The sequence below is a fragment of the Drosophila ficusphila genome, unplaced genomic scaffold, assembly GCF_018152265.1.
Source record: "Drosophila ficusphila isolate 14025-0441.05 unplaced genomic scaffold, ASM1815226v1 contig_127, whole genome shotgun sequence".
In the NCBI taxonomy this organism is placed as follows: Eukaryota; Metazoa; Arthropoda; class Insecta; order Diptera; family Drosophilidae; genus Drosophila; species Drosophila ficusphila.
Genome location: NW_025064016.1, coordinates 66177 through 94094, shown reverse-complemented (window position 1 = coordinate 94094; position 27918 = coordinate 66177). Strand labels below are relative to the sequence as shown.

Here is a 27918-nt window from a genome sequence, read left to right as displayed (position 1 = left end):
ATTAACCAGTCATAATATGTTATAGAACTTTAATCAAAGCTTTTTTAGCGACGCATTTTTAAAACTAAGTTAGTCTTAAAATAGAGCTAATGGAACTATTGATAGCTCAGTGTTGAAAAACCGAAAGCGAGATGTCCGTTTATCAAATTTAAATTAGTGTTTTAATCTTCTGAATTAAGCTTCTGGCCTAACATAAACCTAAGCCCAGAGGAAATTATTCAATCTTTTAGCTAATAATCTAAAAAACAAACCTTTTAAATTAGAGGAAAAAGTTCAGCGCATCACAAATATGTGTACAAATTGATTTGATGCAGGCAGCTAAAGTTGTCCATGGTAATTTTTATTGTTATTATTCCCATTGTAGATCCCTTTTTCAGTACAAGACAAACAGTTACAATAATAGTTTATTCGGCTTAGACCTACACTAAATGAAAACATGAAATGGTTTAATAGTATATAACATGGATTGAGTGTGTATGATCTAGCTTAAAAACGAGCTTAACTAGCTTATCAGAATCTTGACAATATCACCAAGTGATATTGCTTTTAAAGACTTCCGAACAGTTCAGTTGAAATTTTAATAATTTTCTTTAAGTTATCGTGCAGCTATGACAGTTTAAATTACACTTAAGTTAATGTAGATTACATTTTTGATTAATAATTTCCATTTAAAAGACCAACTGAGCTGGCTAGAAGTCCTGAACTAAAACAAATGGCTCCGGGACTTCCTAAAATCTTCGCGGCTCCTTCTCGTTGACGATGGACAGAGGCTGGTAGCCGGGATTCGAGAAGGCTTCCGTGGGGCCCGGTGGACCACTACCCCCACCACCAGTTGTGGTTTTGCTGGGTATGTTCTTTCTTGGCGGCTTCACATTTACGTAGTGTTCGGCGGATTCGCCGTTGAGTTTCGTCTCCACGTGATGGCGGGGTGAAGGCGTTGGAGCGCCGTGCTGCTGGTGAAGGGCGTGATTGAATCGCCTGCCCTGCTCCGGACTCTCATCGGATCCGGTGGACTGGCGGTGCAGCATGGGTATCTCCTCCGGAGCCTGATCCTCTGCATCCACCATGTGCAGGCCGTTCTTCTTGAGCAGCGGCTTATTCGATGCGCTGTTCAGGTTGTTGCTCAACGTAGGCGATTGCCTCGCCCCTGGGAAATTGAAAGTGGTTTCGCTTGAGAGGTCGGGAAAGTCAGATGCCTCGCCTTCGAGGCGCGTGGGTGAGAATATGGCGGTTTTGGCTTCGGCACCGTTGCCCGGGCTCATTGGCAGATAGCCATCCGTCGGTTCGTCGATGCCTGAGTTAGTGTGCCAGCGATTGGATTGTTGGTGCGTTTCGATGGTTTAGATGGGTGCAATTGTGCATATTTGAGTTAGTAAGCTCAACCATGACGCCATGATGGCTTCTGTAAATACTTACGGATTTCAGGCACTACGACTTTACTATCGAAGCGCGGAGGTGCAGGCGCCTGCTCGGTGGGAGAACCCATTTCCACCAGGAAATCCATGGGGTTGACCTTCCTGTACTCGATGTTGCTCTGCATGTACGGTTCATTTAGTTCCAGGTATTGCTATGGATTAAATCAACTCATAAGGTATTCGTTATTTTTTTATTTAAATCTGTTTACTTACAGAGGAGATATCTTCGCCCAGCATGCTGGCAAAACGCTCCTCCAGCTCATTGAACAATGGTCTGCTTTCAGGACTGAAAGTAGGAAAATATTGTATGGAATTATTGCATTATGAGCGCTTGATCGATTGTTTTCTAAGAAAGAATTTTTGGTGTACTATTTTTAGAGTGATGTTTAAGGTAATTCTTTACGCACTTTTTTTCGCCAGCACTCTAGCATTATTTCGTGAAGCACTTTGTTGGCGAATTGCGGCTTTTCCATTCGATAACCATCGTTCAGTTTGTTGAACAGCTCCTGATTGGAATTTATGGCTGGATACGGGACCTTGGATAGCGAGAACATCTCCCAAAGGACAACGCCGAAGGACCAAACATCACTGTAAGTGCTAAAGATCTTGCTGCTAAGAGACTCCAGCGCCAGCCACTTGACGGGCAGCTTGCTATTCCCTAAAATAATACAAAAATCATTTTGAAAAAGCTTGGAATTGTTTAGTTTCAGGTTCTTCCATACCTGTCTTATGGTACTCATCCATGTACATAGTTCGAGACAGACCAAAATCGCAAATCTTAACCACATTATTTTCGCAGAGGAGAATATTTCTGGTGGCCAGATCGCCGTGCAACACATTCCTGCTTGATAAGTAGTCCATTCCCCGCGCTACTTGAAATGCCCAACTGACCAAGTCAGTTGTGGTTACCATCATGGCCTCCGAGACGTAGTTTGATCGCCAGATGGTTTGACCAGAATTCTTGGACGTTTGAAAATCATCTATAAATGTGGCAAACAAATGAATAACGAATTAGTTAATATTATAAATATCAGGTAATGAAAAAAGCCATCAGAAAAACCCGATCTGATTTTTAAGGAGTCAATATATTTTGATATAAACCCACCTTCCGGCAAGGTGGTCATGTTGGTGGCGCAGGAGTTCATCTGTCGGTCGTAGTCGGCGGCGGATCCGGATCCTGTGCGTCCACTTCGGGTGCCCGACCGTGGATCATTTTCCCAGTTTCTGTGTTGAATTGGCGGTGGAGGTTGCGAATTATTGTTGTACAACGTGCTCTGATGGGTCAAGGTCGAAGGGAAGGCGACTGTGATATAGTTCACGCCACCACCATTCTGATTGCTGTTATTTGGAGTTCATTCGCCACACCACAAGGACATAGGAGGAGACACATAGAGCGGGAAGCACAGAGGAGGATACCACAACCAGGAGCGGGATCACAAGCACAGGTGCAGAAACATTCAGTGTTTTTGTGTGTGTGTGTCGAGTTTTGCAACAGTTAATTAAATTGTGTATCGCATTAGGTTGATGGTTAGTCGGTGTTTAAATTTTAGCATAGTGTACCAAAACCAAAAACAAAAAAAACAATACCAAATAGGAGTTAGTTACTAAAACGGTTATTAACGGGACAGTTAACTTTTGGGGTTTTCAATTTATAACTAAGTTTTGGGTTAGTTACTACATTGTCCCAAAGTATCTTACCTCTGCAGGTAAATTTGGTCGGAATTGCGCTGGGTCATGATGCTCGGGTCGATGCGATCAGTTTCGGGATCGATTTGATTGATGAAGCGACTCCTGTTCTTCAACAGGAATCTCTGAACATTACCATAATGACAGTACTCCACAATGACCTTAATATCGCCTACAAAATTAATCACATAAAAGATTGAACACTATTCATTGGAGTGAAGAAAAAACTATCTTACGCGCTATATTGTTTTTGGTGCAGGCTCCCAGGAGATTGACCACGTTCAAGTGCTTGCCCAAATGAATCATAATCTTGAGTTCGGAAACTAGAGCTTTCACCGACTGGGGATCGCTGCCCTTGACCGTCTTGACCGCCACTACGGTGGAGGGTTCCCCCGCCAGGATTCCCTTGGCCTCTCCCTTGTACACCTCGCCAAATGCTCCGTCTCCCAGCAGTTTGCCCAGCTTCAGCTTTTCTGCCGGAAACTCGAAGTTCTCGTCGTAGGGCAAATTTAATGCCTGGGTGGCCAAGGGAAGGTCCTTATTAATCCGTTCCGGAGCACCCTCTTTGAAATTGTAAAAGCCAGTGGCCTCCAGTTCACGGTTCTTCTTCTGCTCTATTTTGTACCGAATGCCCAGGAAGACTGACAGGCTGATCAGGATGAGGAATATTATAGCGCTAATCCAAACCCAAGCCAAGTTGATGCCGGGCAGATCTACAAAAATATTGAATTCATTATTAAAAGTGTTTAATTAAACTCGAAATCTTATTGTAAAGTTTTCATTGACTTTGCCGAACCTCGGAGTCATAAGGAGCAGAAGATACTTGTTGTTTTTAAAGAAATATTAATATATCAACAAATATCTATAATTTATTGTGTTTGAAAAGTATACAGGCATTAAAAAGGGAAGACTGACTTACCCGAAATGTCCAGCGTGTAGGATCTTTCGATGCTGGCCAATCGGTTCTGCACCAGACACCTGTAAACGCCTTCATCCCCGGGATACAGATGTGTGATTATCAGCTTGGAGTTGTTCTCCAGGAAGTGCATCAGTTTCGATTCGGTCAACTCCTTGTCGTCCTTGAACCACTGAACCGTGGCCAGTGGAACAGCTGTGGAGGCGCACTCCAGTTCCAGGGTTTGGCTCAGGTTTCGCTTGATTTTCTTATGGGCATCCTGAGTTGGGTTCACCCACTGCGGAGCCGAGGGATCGTAGACGTTTAAGTCTATCTCATGTGTGCTGTACTCGGATGGCTTTCTAATGTGGTACGCCCGGCACTCGTAGGTTCCTCTATCTTGGTCGGATATTGAGGTAATATGCACTGTGCTCTTGTAGGAGTACTCGGTACGATTCGTTTCAATTCGAACATCTGTGAATGCAAATATAAACAATTAATTCATGTTGTATTGCACATTTAGGAGTATATTTTTTAGAAAGCTGTATACTACTCACTATCAGACTCCTCCAACGCCTCGCCATTGTGGAGCCAGCTGAGGTTTCCATCCAAGTGGTAGGCCAGTGCCTCGCAGGTGCAGTTGACATTGTCCTCCTTGGCGATTTTGTGCCCCTTATCGAAGCCATATATGGTCATATTCTCGGATATATTGCCCAGCAGCACGTGCGCCTTGGTTATGGCCCTTTTACTCTCACCGCCCACCACATTTTCCGCAACGCAGGAGAGAATTCCCGGTTCCGTTGGCCGGAAGGACACCTCTATAATTCTCTCCACACTCAGTTTTCCGGGTCGGGGTATTTTCAAGAACTGTGGGTGGTTCAACAAGTGGTTACAAAAGCAGCTAGTGATGTTTGTATATAGATTGTAAGCTAATTGTTTACCTGATATGATTCTTGTACACTTGGCGACTGCAGGACAGCATTACCAACACATGGGGACGGCACAGAGAAGCAATTGAAATACGTTGAAAGGACAAGTACAAACAAAAGTTAATGAAATTTAACGTCTTTAAATATTATTTCGTAACCCAATATTTCGTAAAGACCTTTAAAAACTAGTGAGGAAAATCACTTTGCTGTTTTAAAAACTTTTGTTAGTTTTAAGTGTCTGTAAGTCGATAACAGTTAACATTTCGCATATTTTTTGAGATACAATAAATAAATAATACATTTATAATAAATAATAAATTCTTTCTCAAGTTCAGTAAAATTCATTTAAAGACGTCGCAAGCTAATGGCTAGTTAACTTTTTCCATCTCCCTTCACCATCACCAAAACAAAAGTAGCTACCAAGTTAAAGACCGATTTACTCACGCTGAAATTCGCCTCGAGCACGGAGCAGGTGGGCCAGAAGGGCTCCAGGACGCAGGGACGGAAGAGGAAGGTGACCAGGGCCGGCGGGTAGGAGAGCACGGTGCACTCAAGTCGGGCCACGGAGCCCACCTGAACGTAGGTGTCCGCCATGCTGAGGACCGGTCCGTCCATCACGCTCACGTTGTACTCCCGCTGCACCGTCTTGAAGTTGTTGCTGCCTTGGAGGACGTAGGTGCCGCTGTCCTGCAGCTGGGCACTCAGCAGCCGCAGGGTTGTGCTCCGCTCCGTGGACTCGATCTTGAAGTTGTTCTCCGACTGACGGACCTCGGTTCCGTCCGGCTTGAACCATCGGAACTCTGGCTGCGGGAAGCCCTCGAAGTTGGCCGTCATCTGGATCGTTTTGTTGGCGAACTCCATTACGTTGTAATGACCCGATGGCTCATAAACGTTTAGATAGCTCTCGTTTTGTCCTGCAAGTGTCGACAATATTAAGACATGAAGTGAAATACTTTCCAGTTGAAATTCTTACCTAAAACCCTGATCCTGTAGGAGATGTGTTGTACTGCGTTCTTGGCGTCTGTTACCAGACACTTGTACAAGTCGGAATCCGAACGCTGGGCATCCAATACCGTCAAGGTGCTCCTGCCCAACAGGTGGGTGCTGTTCTTAGCCATGTGGTCGAACATTGCCGGCGTGATGATGATGCGATCGTTCGGAAAAACCTATTATAAAATAGTTTAATATCGATGATAATAGTTGTAGGGTTAGCTATTTAATAACAATTTGGCTTCTTCTTGAAAATTTTTATTAAAAAAATACAATTTTCAAACGATTAGTAAGATGTAGTACATAATGAATTTATTCGATTGGCTGATTAATAAAGATCTAAGGCTCATTTCCTAAACTACTTTTAGATTGAAATTGTTGAGCCACCAAACTAATAAAGTTCCGATTGCATTTCAACTAACCTTGCTGCGATCCTGTGTTCTCCATTCGATGTTGTAGGTGGCTCCAAAGGGAGAGGTCTGTTCGCACATGAGGGTAAAGTTGGAACCCAAAATGACGTGAGATCCCGAGGAGGACTTAATCACGGGCTTTGGAAGGGCCTTGCCGGCTTCTGTGGCGTTAGTAGAAAGTTTAGCTTTATTAGATACCCTTCGCAAAGGACTGGGACTGGCCAGCAATGCTACAGCTTCATGCAGATGGGTGGGTTAGACATAGACGTAGACACAAATGGGTTAACGAGTTTACAGCACTTAGGTGGTAGATGTTAGCCAGGGTTAGTAAGAAAGCAAGCGAGTTAGATACTTCAGTTAAATCAGTCCATAACCAACGAAAATCGAACACAAATCGAAGAAGGGATGCAACGAATAACAAAAGACAGCCAGGACAAGACAAAAACTGAACAGGAACAACATAAAGACACATCAAATCACAAACAGATCTCGAACGGATTAACAACAGCCAGGACAACACTTACGCCCTGGTCTGGGTGAGGGCGAGGCATTCATCGGAGCCAGCCGGGCTGGACTTCGCCTTGCCCGATCCCGGGTGAAAGCTCCACCACCACTGGTTAGTGCCACACTACCCGGCGATTGGTTAGTAACAGTGAGGACAGTGACCATGACCTCGTCATCGTAATCGGTGACATCTGGCGCATACGTATACGCCGTGTTAGTCGTGGGACCCGATGGCGGTGTTTGGGTTCTGGGGATTTCCAATCCGGATTCTGGGGGAGTTAGCAGATTTACGTGACAGTGGGTAACAGGAAGTCGATCAGTATTTTGAGAAAGAGAGAAATTCCATTGGTTAGCACATGTGCGAATTTTTAAGCAAGCAGTGCAAGCAGTGTTTGTGCGTTGTGGTGCGAAATTTCAACACTTTTATTGAATTCAAGAAATATATTTAAAAAAAACACAAAAATGTTTCATTAAACAATAAAAATACCGTTGCTGCTTTTTGAAAATATTGAAATATTAAAATGTTAACATGAGTAGATATTTTTCTTTTCCCAAAATGAAAATGCATTTAAAAGTGAAATTTGAAATAATGTTTTAATTTTGAAGCGGATTAATGTTATGCGAGTGGAGTATATGGAATTTTATGTTTCTTGAACCCAAAACAAAAATATTTCGATGTGCGTGCAGGATCTGTAAATTCGTGTAAAAGCTATATAGTGTGTTGATCGCCTTGATTTTGAATGACAAGATAGGTTAGATCCTTGGCCACAGTTTACCAAAACCACAACCGTTACCAATCCCGAAATAGATACCGAAAGCGCTTCATGTGCTCGGTTCGATAAATAATCGTTGAATAGTGGAAAGCAATATTTACGACATATATAGACGGAAATCACAAATCACAAACTTTGGGGTGCAAAAACTCACTATCAATGTGACCGTTACCAATAAAGCGCACAGGTATGATAGAGAACTCGTCTTCGTTATCCGGAAATGGAGGATTTGGCCGACAGATGTAGTCGCCGCCGTCCGTAATGCTACGGACTTCGATGGTGAATCCCCGCTGCGGATCATATCGACCGACAGAAGTGCTGGAAAGTACCTGCACACAGGCATAATGGTCAAATGGTCATAAATCGGGTTAAGAAATGGAGCCCTAGATGAAGCTTCCTAACTCTCTGCAGTCGTAAAATACAGGTACGGACTTAAAACTGGTTTGTTAATGCTACGCTTTAATAGTAGGTATATAATATTGTATAGGATGGTATGTACAAGAATCAGACGGTTTTAACTACGTTTTGACTAAGCGACAAACTGTGACATACTGCTTTCGAATTTAGTGTCTATGACCTTCTGACCGCACCAGATGTAACCGGCGAAGTAGTCAGTGACGTGGAAGGTGAAGCCTCGCCTTGGGTGGAACCTCACGTTTTCGAAGCACTTGGGGTCGCCCTTAACTTGACCTTTTGAACTGATTCTCCAAGGACAAGACTGTGCGCGAAAACAAAAGAGTTATGAGTTAAAGGACAAACATTAATCTTTCAAGAACCCTTAAGCGTGTTGTTCAGTACTCAATGGTTTAATTGTAAATGTATGATTATCTCTTCGCTTATAAATATATATTATAAATATCTCGTATTTAATTGCTTACATATTGGAATTCCTAATTCTTTTCGTAGTATTTGGGTTTCCTAATTAATTTGTTCAAAAAGTGTGTACAAAGACTATTTAAGTATTATAGCCCAAGTAATAGAACTATAAAAATTCCAAATATCTGTAGATGTGCTACTTCCACAGTCTTTTATTTATTGCCTATACTGGATTCATGACCGGACGTTAGGTTTCTAAGAACCTAGACCCCGTAAACTCACCTCTCCTCGGAATTCCAGCAGCACCTCGGTGTCTGGCATTGCCGGTTTGCAGGGTATCACCAGGTCCTCGTACTGCATGGCTTGCAGAATGGTTTCGGTGGTGAAGAGCTTGTTCTCCTTGTCGTCTACGTACACGTAAATGGAGCTAGCTCCGCCCTGGTTCACCAGCCCGATCATTGCCTGCTCGTTCTTCTCGGGGAGATTGTTCAGTTCCGAGTCCTTCACACAGTAATAGGCGCCCACATCCTCGGCGGTCACTCCGCTCAGTTGCAGGTTTGTTCCGTAGGGTCGTTCCGGATCCTCGGTGTTGTCGAAACTACTCTCATCCAAAACGATGCTCGTTTGTGCTGTCCACCAGGACATCGGTTCGTCGGCCTCACACTTCAGCGAGGTTGTTGTTTGGTAGTCCAAAATTATGGAGCTCTTGCACGGCGTCATCAGGGGGGCTCCATTCTCCCCGCCGCAATTCACAGTTATGTCATCGAGATCAGGTACAAACTGGGGAGCTGGAGCTGTGTTGGAAAATACATAAGAATAACATATGTACATCATTTTAATAAATGTAAAAGCACAAGCTAAGAGTTAACTATGATTTCAAAATCAAATGTAAAAATGAAGAAGAAATTGTACATAAAAACAAAAAGTTTCATACAAAATACCTTTAGATATATTAATTTATTATTGGTTTGCTTATGTTTTATTTACTATATATTTTTTCTTGTGTAGCAGAAGGTCAACTGTACTCGTGTGCGTTTTGTTCATTGATCGCTCGAATGCCCTACAACCGAACAATTCACATGGCACTTTATCTTTTGCCGGGTTCTAGCCTTCGGTTTCCCCTTTGGAGAATACTGGGTCCCCAACCACTGGTGGCGCTTCTATAACGACTTTAAGTGATTTGTTGCTGAGCGACCCTCTGGAGATCGACATGGGCGTAGATGCACAACAATTTAAAAATCCCGATTACCATACCGATCTTTATTGATCTGGGCTTTCCCTATGACTGCGCCTCTGCGGCGATTGCTCCACCGAGTCTTCCTCTTGCCTCTTTGCTTCGGATTTATTATTTGTTTACAGGCGATAACGAGAGTGTTGCCTCTGATGGACATTATACTCGTATTATGCTCTGCATATTGCTTTCAGACGTGGAAATGTATATAAGTGATGTCTACCAAGTGCAAGCGTCGTTTCAATCGAAATTCGGCTGTCTATCAGGTTGAGTTCAAAGATCCTAGCGTTGTCAGATTAGCGACAGTTTTCAGTCCATTTTAAGTCAGAATATTTATGATTTACGGAAGTATTGTGTCATCACAATCATCTTAACACAATATAAATTAATATAATATATATACCATATATAATATGTGTCATAATTTGTCTATTTCAACATAGTAAGCAACACTTTTTATTTAAAATAATTTATTTTTATTAATCTATCATAACGAATGTGAGAGTGTTGGCAGGAAGCACACATAGAAAAGAAACCATAGTCTGGATTATTATTATTTTGTTTTGTTTTTTTTACGAAGTGAATCCATATGAAAAGTGTTTGTTTTCAGGGTAATGCTTATCAGTTTCTTGAAATTATTCTGCACACAATCGCATGTCGGGCAATAATTGGGATTTGCCCAAAGTTACTTACACGCTTTACTCCACGAGATCAAGGTGAGCAGGAGCAAGTGGAGCTGAATCCTCCCTGGAAGCACTGCCATATGGATCGTTTTGTTTGTTTGATTCGCTAATACTAATTGCACTAATTTGATTCTGCCAGATATTCACAATTTTAACACATCTGGTTCAGTAATGCCATGATCACGCTGGAAGGCACTTTGTTCACTTAGCGTTGCACTGCAAAAATAAAAAAATATCGAAATCATTTATTGGAAATCAAGATTCACTATATGCAAACGTTTAAAAATACATGTTGCTAATAGGTGAATTTTTATATAAAGAATTTAGCATTTATTTGTCGACTATGATAATTCAAATATAATTTTATGTTTTGGTAGCGAGCTAGGAAATTTTTTATTTTATCGGTTATTTGTGTACATGTTTAAGGCTTTATTACTTGAACTGTATTTCTTTGTTTTTGAAGCAAATATATTTTCGGAATGATTTTACTTTGCACTTAAGTAGTTTTCTAGGTTGTGGTTCTTTTGAGCGAAGTATGAGGATTGGTACCGATTTGAAGAACGCTCCTCAAGCACAAACGCTCAGCATGAAAGTCCGACTGAAAGTGCAGCTTTTCAATGCATTGTTGCGATAAGCCCCCAATTGTTGATGCTCTCTCGTTTTCATTGAAGCGTTCGTTATTTTGATAAGACCGAAAAACAAAAAAAACGAACAGTTTTTATCTGTACCACAGTAATCGGCTCAGTTATCAGGAAATATGTGCATGCATTAAACAAAACAACTTAACAACATTTATGCGCTTTCGGCACCAAGGGTTCTTAAGAGGTTTCTACATTTTTTTGGTGTCATATCCGCATTTTGTAATGGGAGTTTCCGGGCGATATATTATTTGAGGAAGGGAGTGGACCACGCCTGGGTATAAAAAGGCAACAGGTCACCCACGTGGCCATAATTTACTGTCACAAAAGCCAGTCTAAGCCACCAAATGACAACGGGACATGCACAATTAAACAAGTTGACTAGCCGCTGTCCACACAGAACAAAATTACGTTTTTTAATACTGTTTCGTATTTGTTTGCTGTTTTTTATGTTTTTATGTTTTTTTCCCATATCAGCTGGCTTGAAATGAAGAGAATGATGGAAAACAAACTGCCTGAAGCAGTAAACAATTTTAAAGATAAAATAACTGTAAAAAGATTAAAAGGCCTTAAAAGCTGAACTGCTTGATATGTATTTTAAAAATAACGCATTTCTGATGAATGGAATATATAATAAATATAAAGAGAGTTTGTAAAAAAATAAAAATACACTTTTTATATTATTAAACAGTACAATTATCGTTATGCATTGTATGATCATTTTTTTATTTTCTTAATAGCTTTTTCAAACTTTTAGCAAAACGTATGTTTCTGGAAGAGAAAGTGTGTGCCAATCCTTAGATCCGATTGCAGTCTTTTTGAATGCCATTAAATTAAATAACATCTTTTCAACTTTTTCCTGTGTGTGTAATTGGCGCCATCGTTTGCCGGCAATTAGAGCAAACGAGCTGGCTGCTGATGGGCCACTTCCGTGGACGAGTCGTAAAAATGTAATCCCTCACTGGCGGAGACAACAAGTGTCCAGTCTCCTCGCTTGACATCAATAAACTGGAATTTAATTTGTGGGCAAACGTTGAGGACACACCTAACATCTAACATCGCCATCGTGATGACATTTCGGCCCAGTCAACTTATTGTGTCTAATTGCGAGTTGGTCAGCAAACAAAGCCATTCATCTTTGTCACTCCCAGGACTTGAGGTCGGTTGGGCGTTTATTGGCTAATTGAAATTGCTCTGGTTTCACCTGTCCCACATGTCCAAGCCGTAAGCATTGCGGATTAAACGCAATCAACTGGCAAATATTGACTCGGCCACTAATCACCTGTGAGGAGAAGCTAAAGGCGCGATGAAAAGGCAAAAAATCAGGAATCGGAATACGAACTTTGGGAAATACACTTTCCTTATGGCAAATAAAGAAGTTTGGTTTTTAGATTGGTTTTTGAACTTTTGTAAATACAGTAGAATCCTGTTATAACGATTCCGCTTATAGTGTCCGTCCGGGTATTGCGACGAAAACTCGACGGCTTGATTGGTCCCCAGACAGACTTATACACTTATATCCTTTTGCTTAGTGCGTCTTCCGGGTATAACGACGAAAACTCGTCGGTCCCTTGAAAGTCGCTATAAGCGGATTCTACTGTATTTTGGTTCTACAAAATATGGATTTTCGAATATTATCTACTATATTTAAACCTTCAAAATAAAATAAATTTAGTATATATTTAAATGTTGTTTATTATTAAATAGTTTAAATTGTGATTTAAAAACAAATTTGTGTTGTTTGAATTATTTTTAATATTTATATTTCATATATATAACTTTTTTATACTTTTAGAAAGCTTTAGTTAAGCTTTAAATATAAAATGATCTTTTGCTAAAAAAAATGATAAGAAAAACCCAAAACTTATTAGTTTTAAACCTCTGATAACCCCAGTTTGGCAACGTTTTATAATTCACACACTTGATCCCAGAAATAAATCGCTGCCCAGTAGCAGACAGGCGATCAAATGTGTCTAGCAACATGTTGCGAGTTGCAAGTTGCTGCCCGCCAGCAATATCTTCGACTTTGACGAGCTGCAACTACAACTTCTCCAACTTCTTTTCCACTTTTTGCCAGTCACTTACTACACGTAAAGAAAATGTAATGTATGTTAAACAAATTAAGCTAACAACTAATATTTATATGTAAGTTGATACCTCTGCAAATTTGCAAATATATTAAAAAAATTATACAAAATAAATTAATTGGCAGTGGTACTAGATTTAACAGCTTTTCTTTATAACCTAAAAAATTCATTTTTTACAGAAGTGGTGAATTTTTGTAGTGCACAGTCTTGTGTTGTCGCTGGAATGTCTGTTGTCATGGAGACACGCCCACTTTGTAATTTTCAAGGGCGACTCTGGACTATGGCATTTTCCTTCAGCCCCGATTGGAGCTATTTATATCGTGGCAGCGTTTTTTCTGCTGTTTTTTAAGGTTGCCCAGTTCCTCACGTGCCCGTGACGCAAATTGCAGGGCGCCCTAATTGCAGTGCCTGCTGCAGGCAAATCCCTTTTTCAGCCCTGATATTTCTCTGATTGTTTTCGCAGCCCACGGAACACAGGTCGTGCAATTAGCCCGAACATAATGAGGACAGTTGGAGGAGCGGGGGGATCTCTACCTTCTTCCCTATCTCGAGTACACATTTCTGCACTTAGTCACTTTTCGTGGGCAAACAGAGAATCCGGATTGCCTCCCAAAATATCTGCTCCAATTTTGACTTTGTTATTTGCAGTATTGGAATAATCACATTTATCTTTGTGTATTTAATGCAAATGACTCATATTTACAAGAAAATAAATAGGATAAGCAAACTAATTAATTCAGCAAAATTGAATTACTTTTTGAAAACAATAAAAACAGTGGATGAAAATAAATATGCATATTATAAATTAATGATATATTGTTTCAGTGCATTTTTTTGAGCGTAAACAAATTTTTCATCTATCTTTTGAAACAAAGAAAAACACAATTTCTTTTAAATTGTCTGATCAAAGTAAAAAATAAAGTACTATGTTATTGCACTGATTAATTTCTTTCACACTCGCTCAGATTTCTAAGCACTTAAACTTTCAGACAGTTGAATATAATTAATTGCGTCTTTTATGCAATATTTTTTGGGTCACTCCTCAGATTGTCGGGAACCATATCGGTATTTAACATATGTTTATCGTACCACCATCAAGGCGTATAAATAATAAAGAATGACGTCATTCCATGGTCGAGTGGCGCCGCTTTAATGCGCTCATTCATTCAATGTCCCCCATTTAATGATGCCTCCCCCTTTTTTCCGCACCTTCTTGGTCATTCATGTGTGACGTTTGCACTCACGTTTGTGTTTCAGGCCTCCGTGTAAATCTGTTTACATAAGTGACAATATTTGCGTATTAATTAAACAGCCCCACATGCAAACTTTCAGGTATATCTGTGTAATATATACATATGTTTAAAAAGGTAGAATATTCGAAGCAAACCGGTTGACTCACTGCGTTTGTAAGGGGAGAACTTCCCTTGGGAGCAAGTGTCTCTTTGCATTAATCATTATTGCACTATTGATCGAACGAGTATTGCGAAATCTTTTGTTTACAAAAATTGATCTTGCAGCTAAACAAAACACATTTCAAGGAAGAAAATCTTAAAAACATAAGAGGAACCCACAAGGTAAAAATTATAAAATAAGGAAACTGAAAATCATTTCCAGGAAACACATTTCAATGAGGCAAAGCTACACCATTTGTAATAATAAAATAAATTAAATTAAAAAAATTATAAAATGATTTAACTTTTAGTTTTATTATCATGGAAAAACACTCAGGATTTTGCGAACAGAAAGTAAGATAAGCGTTAATTGTATTAAATACGTCAAAAGTTTATAGGTATTTAATATGTTAACTTTATCTTCATTGTTTTAAATTTTTGTTTTGTTTTTTTTTTTTGTTAGTCACATTCTACACAAACTTTGTTTTTATTTAAGAATCTTTTCGACATAGCACTTAGGCACACTTTTGCAGTAAATTTATTCAATGACCCGGCATATTATTTATGGGAAAACAAGAAAACTCTTTCATGCGGTTTTGCCATAAACTCGCTGGCCATTTCATGTTCTAAGTCTATCAACAGACAACATTCTATTGGTTCCATGTTTTTCTCCCAAAAAAAAAGAAATTCCACCACATTTTTTTACGTCGAAACTTTTGACAGTTTAACGCTTTGCCGCGGAAATCTTTCAGCATTATTCGGTTCTTTATGGCCAATAAACGAAAAAGTTGGCCAGCTCGTGCTTTTGACTTGGTGCATGTGCAACAGATTCATTCCGTGGTTTGTGTTTGGTTTTTGTGGTTTTCTGTCACGTGTTTCGGCTTGGGATTCACGCCCCCACACCCTGAAATTTTCCAGGTTACGTGACTGGAATCCATATGCTGACCCTCATCACGGGGAAATTTTAGTCCAGCTTTTCACTGCCGTACATTTTAATTTGCAACTCCTTTCTCAAATTGAATTTTCTATGGTCCACAACTCAGAGTTTATTCATGCAATTATCTGGCACCGAGAAAAGTGTGTCTCTTTGTTTGGATTACCTTTGTTTTTTTGCACCGCCCAAGGAAATTTACGACTCTTTCGCCGGAGTTTTCCGTGCTTTTATTTGATTTTCCCCGTTGACCTTTAACGCTGCGTGTGCCTGTGCAAAAGTCAAGTGTTTTTTTTTTCCAGCCGCCTTTGTTTTTCTTTTCAATTGAATTTTGGCCCGCAACAACTTAATGGAAAGTTGGTTGGCCGTACACGAATTCTGTGATTGCAATTACAAACATGCCGCTGGCACTTTGCCAAAAATAATGAGCAACAGCCCGAGGAAATATCAGGAAATATTTTCATGCATCTGCATTGCCTGGAAGCGGGAAAAAAGGGGTGTGGGTTGGGTTCATTATAAATTCAAAAAGCCGCACACCGGCAAATGGAAATTTGCAATTGGGGCCAAGCTAAGATTTGCTGGCTCATAAATCAAACTATTTGTCAATTGGCAGGCATCGCAAGACAACGGTATCGAAATCTAGGCCCAATCTGCCCACCCAGGCTAAAAGCGTGTGTGTGTGGGCTCTTGGCCAACTCTCGCTTTTCGTTGGCCCAAACCACGTCTAAACATCGTTCTCCATAATGACGCGTCTTTGGCACAGTTTGCGTGTCTCCTAATGATGAAAGGAATGGTGACATGGTAATGTTTCATTGCAGGAAACGTCGGCTAATTCCATTAACCAAGTGCCTTTTGTCAGGACCACAAAAGTCCATAAGTAGGCGTGAGCTAACCAGAAACGCTAATGAACCTTGTTTTGGGTGAATATTTGTCGGCGTTTCAATGCTTTCCTTAGAAAAATATTCCCAGAGAAACCAAGAAAAACACATTATCTAAATTAGTTCTGAAGTGCATCTTATTTGGCAATGAAGTGAAAATTCATTCGAAAAAGTTTACGGGTGACACAATATATAAAAAAAGATATTTCTAACTAAAGCAAAGTTTGTTTTTCTTGCCTAATTTCTATTGTCAAACTAGTTGCTTGTAGAAGCTATACTTTAATTTAATTTAAAAGCTAGATAAAGAAGCAGAAAGTCTATTCAATTTTGAGAGTACTATAAAAAGTGTGACTTGTGCGGGATGGGATCTCTTAGTAAAAGTTCTACATAAAATGTTTAACAACACACTAATTGCTTCAATAAAACCGGACCATAACTTTTCAACAAGTAACATAAAAGTTGATGGCATATCCAAGGTAATTTGTCATCCAAAGTCCGGCGAGCAAATAGATCTGGATTTGATTAATTAAGCAGACGTTTAATCGCAGGAAGATCGAGGTCAGTTCGCTTGTGGGGGAGTTTAACAGCGGGAGCAACATCTTGTCTAATATTTTTTGTCGGACTCTAATTAATTGATATATGGCCACGCCATCGTTCCGAGCCCCTCAGCTTTTTTTATTGACATTTTTGTGTGGCATTTTTTTGGGCAAGTGCAGCACATGCTGTGAATTCCGCCCACACAAACAAGCTAGTTTCGCAATTTATGTGCCAGCTCTTTCTGCTGTCAACCACGCCCCAGTCCACCGCCCACCTCCTGGTTGACATTCCCAGCTGAGGAGCAGAAATACGGGCTTCTGAGGCTCAGATCTAATGCATTTTTGAAACGATAGCAGCGGGCAGCGCTAATCTGCAAGGCAAATGCATAAACAACAACATCTGAGAGGAACGACTCGAGTAATCCTAGATAAATTGGCAACTGGAACGGAGAGTGGGTGAGATCAATCAGTAGCAAATCCCCGAGAGGCTGGCAGATAAGTTCAGCCCTTATGGCAGCACGCAAACTGTTACCAAGCTGCGGGCTCACTCCAAGATACAGTATCTCGCAGATACCGATTCTCAGCACGTACCTTATCGGCCTGCTTAGACAACGATTTCGCAACGCTCTATCTTTACAACCGCTCTCAAATGGCGTTACGATAAGGAAAGGGAATAGATAAATTTCATTTTTTTGCCGCAGGTAGTTGAATAACACTTTGGCAGCAGCAGAGAAATTAATGAAATGTCTTTTTATTTTGGCAGCCTTTACATAAACGGCGAAGAAAGTCAAGGGAAATAAAAGTGAAATTACCGGAGCAAAAGCTGCAGCACGTAATGTATCTTTTTTGGTGAGTCATTTGGGAAGATCTTTAGTGTTTTTAGTTGTGTAACCCTTAATCTCCTGTCTGCTGTAAGTCTAGGAAAAATGCTTTCTTTGTTTTCCATGAAATGCGGTATTAATAAAAACAACAATAACGCTGCCAGTGAAATTGAATAGCTGGCATTCTGCCCAGCCACAAAACAACTACAACGCGTGGCGACAACAAGTTGTTGGCCAGCTGCTGGGAAATAAATAGAAATGTTATATGCGTTCGCTTAATAGCCGACAAGTGTTTAATTTGTTTGTTTTGGGTCTCGCTCGATTAATAAATAAATATATAGCCAATGTATATAGCTCATTTCGTGAGTTGCCGTGACCTCAAAAAACACGTTGCTATCGATGGAATATGGAACATTTCTCAATTCGTTGTTTACCCAATGCATTTCTTTGCCGACATAATTGGGTGAATTGGCCGCCGCTGCCTCCATTTTATTATTCATTCCCGGCGGAAACGAGATTGCAGTTATATACGATTTTCATTTCATGATAAATTCCAAACTGCAGTTGTGGAAACTTAAGCTTACAAAGTTTGCCAACCGGCATTCCAGAGCTAATGAATGGACTCTATTCTAGGGCTCAGGTGAAAGCCAAGTGCCTGTTGGCCTTTTTCCCGAGATTTATGGCCAGGCCGTCGTTAAACGCTTACGCCCCATGCAGACAGCTTGGCCAAAATTGTATTTGTTGTCCGTTCTCGATTTATTATTTATGTTCTGACACAGCGGATGTAAAGCGTCGAAGGTGTCCATTCACAGAATGCCAAACAAACCGCACTGAGTGGTGTGAAAACGTGTTCAATGTTGGGCGAGACTGCCGGTGACTGTCCAACGAATGGGTTTTATTTATGGCTATCGGTTACCGGCAAATTCAATTAAACAGATATTATCTCAAATGGTTATTTATGTGCCAATTCCCAAAGGATTTATCTATTTCATTTCGCATTTCTTAAAACTCTTTCAGCTTAATAACCAAACTGTAAGAAAACCAAACGAAGTTGATCAGAAATTGCTTATTTCATAGAAGAGAAGAAAATAAGCAGCTTTAATTTAGATTTTTAAAAGAATCAAAGAACTCAGAAATTGACACAAATGTTTTGTCACACTAAAAATTAATAAACTGTTGCATAATTGCGCTTGTTTTTTCCATAACAAAGTTGAGTCAACTCAACTCTTCAAAATAAAAATATATCTTTCTTCACTTGAGGGATTTAACAGTCCCTATGGGTTACATTATTTTTAAAGATTTGTTGTAGCGGAAATAAGATGAGCAATTTATTTTAGCAATTTCTGGTGAACTGATGAACATAAAAATAATAAAAGATACTGTTTAAATTTATTTATATAAAAAATACAAAACTGTTTTATTTTCTGATTTTATGCGTGAATAAAATATATTTTTCTCCTGTGTAGCGTAAGTAACTTATTCGTAATGGAACACCGTACTTCACCATAATCAACTGCAGTAAAGTAACTTTAATTTGACACCGGCGGGGGTTTGCGTATCTGGCGGATACTTGGCCATAAGCCACCGTCTGATTAATGTGCCATGTGCATAGTGGAAAGGTGTGAAAAGGAGCTGCAAGTGGCCGGTAGCTAGTGAGAAAGACACTTTCCCAGAACCGCTTAGGGCCATTGATTTTTCTGGCTTATTACAACATTTGCCTGTTGAATTGCGAATGGCGAACATGGGGGAAGTCCAGTAAATATTTATGCGGCTCTTTGGCCAACTATTTCCTCTCACTTCACCGTAACTTCTGCTGACATTTTTATGACTCGAACACGGCCTCATAGTGTTTTCCATTTGTTTTTCCACTCCAGCGCGGAAAAGTGATTGATGGCCAATGATGGCAACAACAATTAACATCCTTTTGAAGTGGTCAAAGATAAATGGAGCGGGGTCGAGAACGGGAGGCCTGTGTTTAATAAACAAATTGGGAGCAGTGAGCAATTGCAGTGGCCCGATTCCCAATTGGAGGCACTGAGTTATGGGCCTTTGATTCGATCGGAACTTCTGGTTCCTGAGTCACGTCAGCTGGGGAAATGTATCAACAACTCGGTTGGTCAAGAAGTCGATGGGGGAACCGGTTTGAGAAATTTGCCTTATAGCCACCAGCCACCAGCCACCAACACATGATCAAAATTAGCCGTCCAAACAAACAAAAGAAAGGTGAACTCTTCAATTTTTTTCCACTTTCCGGTACACAAACAATTTGGGAGTTTCTGGAAAAACTGAGTGAGTAAGCCAAATCGTAGGATTACCAATATTCATAGTCTTACGCAGTCTACCGTTGGCCGCAGCAGCATGGCAACTACAACAATAACAACAACAACAAAGACATAACAATTACAGTCACGATCGGCGATGAATCACGATTTTGAATACCTGGCTCTCCGGTGTTTGCGGTTCCGTTGACTTGGAATGCCGTTGACGTATTCAACATAGACACACACACACGCACACTTTTCGTATACTTGACACTTATCAATGAACAATAACCGACTTTGATAATACGTATATGCCACACATACGCACGGCTGAGAGGTCACAGATAATGGCTGCGCGCACTATATGTATAGCTGATACTTTACTATATATCCGCTGACTTTTTTGGTGGTTTCAATTGCATTGACACTGGCACAACATTCGATTTGGGACTTTCAATTCAATATCACTCAGAACTCTTGTCAACAACCTGTGGCTGTGTTTGTATTTGTATTTGAAATCAAACTCGTATCTGTGTTTTTGTTATTCACTTTTGCGAGGTGTGGGTTCTCTCTCATCGATATCTAAACTTTCGAATGCGGATTCAATTGTTTAGCACCTTTGATGCATCACCTATATACACATACCGCACGGCTTGGTTTCGGTTATCATATAATACGTTATTATATTTTGGCCTCCCAAAATACCGCTTACGTTGATGATTTCTGTTTAATACTTCTTGCGTGGGGGACTTTTGAATTTCTGTTTCTCTTTAGAAGCAGCAAGTTAAATGCGTCGTCGGCAAAGTTTGAACAGTTTGCCACCGAACGAGTTAAAGCCCGCGATTCAATATTCCGCTCCGACGTCCGAACAGCTTGAAAACTTAACATGAACTTAAAAAAAGAGCTAAAATTGAACGGAGTCACGAACAGGGTAGAATAAATTTAATGTTGTCTCGTCGGTTCCGTCAGTCGGTTAATGTAATGTAATTTGTATCTCAAATGGTTCGACCTCTCGCTTAGCCAATCTCCACACCATCTGTTGTTGTCTTTGGCGTTATTCAAACTTAACACCGACGTCGTTTTTCCAATCGGTTAAAAATCTATGGTAAATTTTCTTAGTGAGCCCGTGAGATCCGTTAACGGACTGAACCCGAACGGGGGTCTTAAATAAAGAGCTAAAATTAAACATAGTCGCAAATGTCGACTGGAGATGCCAGCTCGTTAAAAATCGGTTCCATCTGGCCAGGCAAAGCAGTGCTCAGTGCTGCCAGCATTTTTTAACATTTTTAAATTTATACGAAAATGTTTTTAGTACATTAGAATCTTTTTATAGTATTTTTCAAATACTGTAGTACCTTTTTCTTTCAATATACAAGGGTTTGAACAATTTTCAGGCAATACAAATGCTTGACAACTGAATTTTTGATTGATTTATCTCTGTTTTATTTTACAAGAATATTATTATTTGCCCAAGCTAACTTTATTAAACCGTTTATTACAATTAAATGGGCATGTAATATAACTTGTTTATTTTATAAATCGAAAATATTTCCGTATTTAACAATTATTACAGTTCGAAAGCGAATCCAATTCTATTATACAGACTATATATACTGGATACTTTTCACTTCATTCCACACTCAAAATGAGACTTTTCTGTAAGTAAAGCATTCTCTTTCTTACGATAATAAATCAACTATTTTGTGCTCAGTCCTAGTTATTTTGGCCACGTCAGTGACTGCCCGATTCACTGATGACTTTTACCAACTTCTGGCTGAGAAAAATGCAGACAAAAACCTAATTTCTTCGCCCCTTTCCGTGGAAATTGCTATGAGCATGGCTTACATAGCAGCTCGTGGAAAAACCGTCAAGGAAATAGCAAAGGTTCTAAACGTTACCACGGATAATAATCAACTAATCAAAAAATACAAAGATTTTCTGACGAAAGTCGTTAGAAAAAATACAAGATATTCGATCCTTAATCTGGCAAACCGCATATTTGTGAACGATAACTATAAACTGATCACTTCGTTTAACGAGACATTCAGGGATGCCTTTAAGGCCGAGTCTCCGGCTATCAACTTTCGAAATCCAGACGAGGCCGCTTCGATTGTCAATAAGTGGGTGGCAAATCAGACCCTTGACAGAACCCATGACATTGTTAAATCCGAAGATATGGATCCGGATCTAATGGCGGTATTCGTCAATGCCAATTACTTTAAAAGCCATTGGTATGTTGAGTTCGATCCTAAGAATACCAAGACTTCCGATTTTCGTATAACTGACCAAAATCGCGTTCCTGTCCAGATGATGTCACAAAAGGGGCCGTTTCGTGCAGAATATTTTGAAGACTTAGATGCCAAGGTGATTGAGCTAGCTGTTCACGATTATGATAATGAACTCGCTATACTAATATTTTTGCCCGAAAAAATTGATGGTCTGATGGAATTGGAGAAAAAGATCAGAGGTTTTTCCCGGTACATCGGTCTTTATGAAGGAACCTTGGAGCTCCCCAAATTCAAGATTGAGTATTCCGAAGACCTTAAAAGTATTCTTCAGACGGTGAGTGTTAGAAGATAGGTCTCGGGTCAACTACTAAACTTGTACTTTTAGATGGGCATACGTTCTGCGTTTAGCTCGGCCGATTTTATTGGGCTAGAAAAACCCGGCAACATGAAAGTGCTTCACAAGGACTTCATTGAAGTTAATGAAGAGGGAGACAAAGGTACTTGGTGTTCGATTCTGCCTTGAATTTTTTAAAGTATTTTTTAATCTGCAGCTTTCTCCCATCCCATGCTCCCACCGGTGATTTACCCTCCTCGTAATGTTACTGTAGATCATCCGTTTGCGTATATCGTTCAAGACGTGCGAAAGACCATTTATTTCCAAGGGCATGTGGTAAACCCTGGAGCATAAACCACGCCTTGCAAATTCATTATTTTTAATTTTATTAAATATATTTTTGCTAATTGTTTGTGTGACTTCGGAGACCATACCGAATTTCGGTAAAAAGTGTGAATAAATATCAGGCTAACTTGGTCATCATGTGTCGTGGTGTTTATTACATAACTTACAACCTAACAATTGCGTGCCATAAAATTGGCAACAAGGGCTCCGGTTTTCAGATCATCCTCTGGATTTTTTTCATCCATTTGCTGATGTCATTCGTGATAGAAGCACAGTTTATTTCAAAGGGCACTTTGTGATTTCAAGAAACTCAAAAACAAATATTAAACCAACATGTTACAAAAATGCAGACTCGTAAAAGAGTTTGTTAATAAAAATTTATTGCGGCATTCCATTAAAAAATTTGTTTACCATTATATAATTATTATACAAAAACTGAAGCACCAGACATCATAATAAAGAAATTTTACAAACAAATTCTTATTTAATCTGTAGATTCAGGCTTGTCTAATTAATAAAGCTCACAGGCGAATCTAATTCTATTATACAGACTATATATACTGGATACTTTTCACTTCATTCCACACTCAAAATGAGACTTTTCTGTAAGTAAAGCATTCTCTTCCTTACGATAATAAATGAACTATTTTGTGCTCAGTCCTAGTTATTTTGGCCATGTCAGTGACTGCCCGATTCACTGATGACTTTTACCAACTTCTGGATGAGAAAAACGCAGACGATAACTTTATTTCCTCACCCCTTTCCGTGGAAATTGTTATGAGCATGGCTTACATGGGAGCTGGAGGAAATACAGCCGAGGAAATGAGAAAGGTTCTGAAACTTCCTGCCGATAAGAAGGAAGTGGCCAAAAAATACAATGACCTTCTGACGAATCTCAAAGGACGTGAGAAAGGTGCGATCCTCGAAATGGCAAACCGCATATTCGTGAACGATAAGTATAGTGCCTGAGTATAACCAGGTGGTCAGGGATTCCTTCAAGGCTGAGGCTCAGGCTATCAACTTACGAAATCCAGACGAGGCCGCTTCGATTGTCAATAAGTGGGTGGCAAATCAGACCCATGACAAAATCCATGACATTGTTAAATCCAATAATTTAAATTCGGATACAAAAGTGGTACTCGTCAATGCCATTTACTTGAAAGGACAGTGGGATCGAAAATTCGATCCTAAGAATACCAAGACTTCCGATTTTCGCACTACTGACCAAAATCGCGTTTCTGTCCAGATGATGTCAAATAATAAAGCTTACAGTGCAGAATATTTTAAAGATTTAGATGCCAAGGTGATTGAGCTACCTTATCGTGATTCCGAACTTTCAATGTTTATATTTTTGCCCGAAAAAGTTGATGGTCTGAAGGAATTGGAGAAAAAGATCAGAGGTTTTTCACGGCCTCTCGGTCTTTATCAAGTAAACTTGAAGCTTCCCAAATTCAAGATTGAGTATTCCGAAGACCTTAAAAGTATTCTTCAGACGGTGAGTGTTAGAAGATAAGTCTCGGCTCGACTACTAAAATTTGTACTTTTAGATGGGCATACGCTCTGCGTTTGAATTGGCAGATTTTAGCGGCCTAGTAGAACCCGGCAATATGAATATCGGTAAGGTGTTACACAAGGCCTTCATTGAAGTTAATGAAGAGGGGACCGAAGCAGCGGCTGCCACAGGTACTTGGTGTTCCATTCTGGCTTCGAATATTTTAACGTATTTTTTAATCTACAGCTTTAGTTTTTGAACATACCTCCAAGCCGTTAGTCTTGCCAACTCTAAATATCACTGTAGATCATCCGTTTGCGTATACCATTCGAGACAAGAGCACCATTTATTTCCAAGGGCATGTGGTAAACCCTGGAGCATAAAGAACTCTTTGCAAATGTAATATTTTTAGTTTATTAAGTAACCTTTTGCGAGTTGTTTGTGTGACTTTGGAGACCTTACCAAATTTCGGTAAAAAGTTTGAATAAATAGTTGGTCATGATTTGTCGTGGTGTTTATTACCTAACTTACAACGTAACAATTGCGTGACACAAAATTAACCTCAAAGGCTTCGGTTTTCAGATCCTCGTTCGCAGCCACAAATCATTCACATCTACAACTATTAGATAAATTACGTCGCTGACAAATCGCATCAAGCTCATTCAGATGTGGGCTAATAAGAGAAATGGCCACTTATCAATTATACAGAACAGATTTCAACGGACTCTTGGTGACTCGGCTTTAATAAACGAATACCTACACAGCTTTGGGTGCAAACAAATTTTAGAAGATCAAGATATTGAACTCCAGCGACACGCCAAACACAAACAATATCATGTCGGGGAGCAATTAAAAATGACAGTGCATAATATTCCGTAATTCCGAAATTTGGAGCGGTCTAATGGTTGACCGTCTGTTTAGTGGGGGCTCAGCGATCAATTGAGCCGAACGATCACTGATCGCCGCAGTCAAAAAGCGCTTAATGCGCAAATAATTGTGAGTTTCCAAAAACTGGGCTAGCAAGAATACCGTATAAATAGGGCCTGAGCCATCGAGGAGATTCCAAAATCAACCCAAACTCCAAGTATACAGAATGCTGCGAGAGATCTACTTCTTCCTGCTCAGCTGTTTGGCCCTCGAGGCTGCCCTGGCCTGTGTAAGTATTGGATTAAAGGATGCCCAGGAAACCCAAACTTAATACGAAAGCGGATCCTGATTGCAGAATGGGTACAAGGCCAAGCTGGTGAAGATGGAGAACTGCGCCGGCGAGGATGCCATCATGACGGTGGGCAGTGACTTCAGCCTGAAGCTGAACAAGAAGTGCGAGCTGGTGCCATCGGGCTGCATTAGCAATAAGCCATTTGGAACGGCCGTGGCCAAGTTCAAGGTGCAGAAGGACGGCATCGTGATGAAGGAGGGCAAGATCGACCTGTGCGCCGCCATCGATCAGGCCTCCACGGAGGGCAAGGACATGCTGAAGCTGTTCGGAGCCCCCTCCTCGTGTCCCGTGGCCGAGGAGAAGGTCTGCGCCAACGATCACTCCGTCGATCTGAGCAAGTACAAGGCCATGCTGGGCATGGCCCGCGGTCACCTCATCATCGATTCGGAGATCAAGCACGACACAGTGAGTTCTTTCTACTAACTAACCTTTGTTCTGTTACCAACATTTTGTATTTCCTTCAGGGCAAGTCCTGCTTCCATGCCGAGATCGAGCTCTCCAAGAACTAGTGGGGAAACCCCATAGTAAATTCTATGTTTATATTATGAGTCTTGCAAATCTTGTAGTTGTAAATACGAACGCAAATTAAACTGGTAATGAGGTGCACACACACAAAACAAATATACAAAAAATACCGAACAAAGTCAAGATTTTTTAATATACACATATATTTATTTGTTTAGTACAAACAAATTGTAGAAAACTTATATTAATTTCCTGTTTGATTGCTTTCGACGGCCAGCTGCAGATTATCCTCATCCTTCTATTACCTGGACGAACAAAACATCCCCTTCAGGTAGACTGCACTTTCCCTTAACAACCGTACTTCCACATTCCTTTAAAATTCTCAACTTGTTCAAACAGTTTGCTTATAGAGAGCCTCCTAATTTTCCGTTTCAAGTTATCGCTTCTCGGCCTTATGGCTAAGATCAAAGTGTAGTATCTGTTCTTATCAGCTTAACATCTGATAGTTCCTCCATTGGAGGACAACAAATGTTAAACTGATTTTTGGAATCAGACGGAGTGCTAGGAGCTTGCTCCACCTCTGTCGCGGGTTGGCCCGGTATTGCAGTACCGCCGGGATTTCGGCCCAACTTATTAATAAATGTTATAAAAAGAAATCCTGTCAACTGAATTTTGCGATGAAGGGACGCTTAAAACTGCGTTCAAGATTAAACATTTCTTGGATTTTAAATTGTTGACTCCCTTGCCATATCAGTTTTATAATTTACGCAGTACTTTGCCAATTATGGGACCTGTTTCAAAGTGCCATGTCTATAAAAAAAAAAAAAAATAAATTCTTAAGGGAAGCAATTTTATAGTTGTTTATTTTAGGATTGTCGATTTTGCAGTTTCCGATGCTTGCAGTACGCTGATCTCCAGTTCTAGAGCCCACAATTTGGATGAGATCCCCATGTGGTGGATATTTATCTTCCTCTATCATTCAGCTCCTTCCCCACCCCCTTCTGCAGCCACTGTACTATCACCTCCATCTGCAGGAGTCGTATCTTCAACTGGTTCCTTCATGTGATAGGCACAGTCATCTCTGCACGCATTTAAAGTTGGATACTCGTTTCTCGAGTACATTTTTCTGCACTTCGTGAACACCTAAAGAAGAAAAAGGGTTATTGGATCATATATGTATGTTTTACTTTTTCGCTCTGACTACCTGAGCGCAATCGAAAATAACGCGGTGAAAGGTATAAAAGACTCTACGTTGTCCTCTACAAGATCTTTCGTGTGGGTACTTGTTATGCCTCAAACAGTTTTGGTTCCTTGCTAGAAAACAAGAGCGTGAAGAGTACATCGATGTCCTGATCAAGGACCTGATTAAATCTTACTTCTTCTTGCAGCGCCATCTATTAAAATCCAACTAATGGCGAAAGCCGCCAACAAAAGATATAGCTTCATGGCGGATCGTAAGATAGTTGGAGACTAACTTTAGCTTGCATAAAATTAGCGATTTAATACAAAAACTAGCATGTAATTTAAAATTTAAAAAAACCGCTAATTGCTTTCATGCCGATTCAATTAAAAACAAGAAAGGAAGCTATATAAATACCCTTGCAGTCATCACAAATGTCGAGCCAAATGCGTATAGGCTGAGTAGCAACCAAGTAATGACGGTTTTTCTATTTATTTTCCTGTATTTTCTGCGATTGTTCCTATGACAGCTATATGATTTAGTCGTCCAATTTTTATAAAAGTTTATTATTTTATTTGTTTATATAAAATCAATAAAACAGAGTTACTTTTCAATACATGCATGGTATACCACATCAAAATCTGATTAAAATTAGAAAAGTTATAGTAAATTTGGAGCGTACTTTTGGGATCAATTGAAAAATCTTAAAAAAAGAAGAGTATATAGCTACTCTTGCAATATGTTCGCCTGGTAGTTCAATGTGGGGTTTGGTTAAATATC

General features: G+C 40.0%; 5 protein-coding genes and 1 non-coding gene across 23 annotated transcripts; 4 read left to right on the top strand and 2 right to left on the bottom strand.

Moving 5' to 3' along the window:
- Positions 1-319: 319 nt before the first annotated feature.
- On the bottom strand, positions 320-20752 carry LOC108092689 (vascular endothelial growth factor receptor 1). Of its 18 annotated transcripts, none has more exons than XM_043209373.1 (19): positions 20588-20752; positions 10343-10548; positions 8701-9212; positions 7757-7931; positions 6850-7098; positions 6338-6486; positions 5899-6091; positions 5370-5839; positions 4938-4964; positions 4554-4863; positions 4021-4470; positions 3338-3814; positions 3114-3273; positions 2521-2753; positions 2138-2395; positions 1824-2073; positions 1629-1701; positions 1417-1567; positions 320-1294 (listed from the first exon to the last, which is right to left on the bottom strand). In XM_043209373.1, the coding sequence occupies exons 2-19, from the start codon at positions 10410-10412 to the stop codon at positions 729-731; spliced, it is 4773 nt and encodes a 1590-aa protein (XP_043065308.1). In that variant the 5' UTR covers positions 10413-10548; positions 20588-20752; the 3' UTR covers positions 320-728. The 18 variants fall into 18 exon arrangements, with proteins under 18 accessions (XP_043065308.1, XP_043065303.1, XP_043065318.1 ...); XM_043209368.1 differs by lacking the exon at positions 20588-20752 and adding an exon at positions 20054-20581; XM_043209383.1 differs by lacking the exon at positions 20588-20752 and adding an exon at positions 20054-20581 and having other exon boundaries at positions 320-1147.
- A 753-nt stretch (positions 20753-21505) lies between these two features.
- On the top strand, positions 21506-22920 carry LOC108092612 (serine protease inhibitor 42Dd-like). The gene is made up of 4 exons (XM_017192251.1): positions 21506-21533; positions 21587-22437; positions 22489-22600; positions 22655-22920. The coding sequence occupies exons 1-4, from the start codon at positions 21521-21523 to the stop codon at positions 22789-22791; spliced, it is 1113 nt and encodes a 370-aa protein (XP_017047740.1). The 5' UTR covers positions 21506-21520; the 3' UTR covers positions 22792-22920.
- A 525-nt stretch (positions 22921-23445) lies between these two features.
- LOC108092763 (serine protease inhibitor 42Dd-like) lies at positions 23446-24776 on the top strand. The gene is given in 4 exon segments (XM_043209420.1): positions 23446-23741; positions 23743-24277; positions 24330-24465; positions 24521-24776. Coding segments are annotated over 4 exon segments (1092 nt in total). The 5' UTR covers positions 23446-23457; the 3' UTR covers positions 24658-24776.
- Positions 24777-24906: 130 nt separating this feature from the next.
- LOC108092762 lies at positions 24907-26136 on the top strand. Its single transcript, XM_017192497.2, has 3 exons — positions 24907-25430; positions 25497-25898; positions 25958-26136. The coding sequence occupies exons 1-3, from the start codon at positions 25368-25370 to the stop codon at positions 26000-26002; spliced, it is 510 nt and encodes a 169-aa protein (XP_017047986.1). The 5' UTR covers positions 24907-25367; the 3' UTR covers positions 26003-26136.
- Positions 26137-26396: 260 nt separating this feature from the next.
- Positions 26397-26592, top strand: LOC122320874. Its single transcript, XR_006245891.1, has one exon. It is a non-coding gene; the product is annotated as a U2 spliceosomal RNA (small nuclear RNA).
- Positions 26593-26794: 202 nt separating this feature from the next.
- LOC108092626 lies at positions 26795-27414 on the bottom strand. Its single transcript, XM_017192263.2, has 3 exons — positions 27335-27414; positions 27163-27272; positions 26795-27101 (listed from the first exon to the last, which is right to left on the bottom strand). Exons 1-3 carry the CDS (start codon positions 27402-27404, stop codon positions 26934-26936), a joined length of 348 nt encoding a protein of 115 aa, XP_017047752.1. The 5' UTR covers positions 27405-27414; the 3' UTR covers positions 26795-26933.
- Positions 27415-27918: the final 504 nt, after the last annotated feature.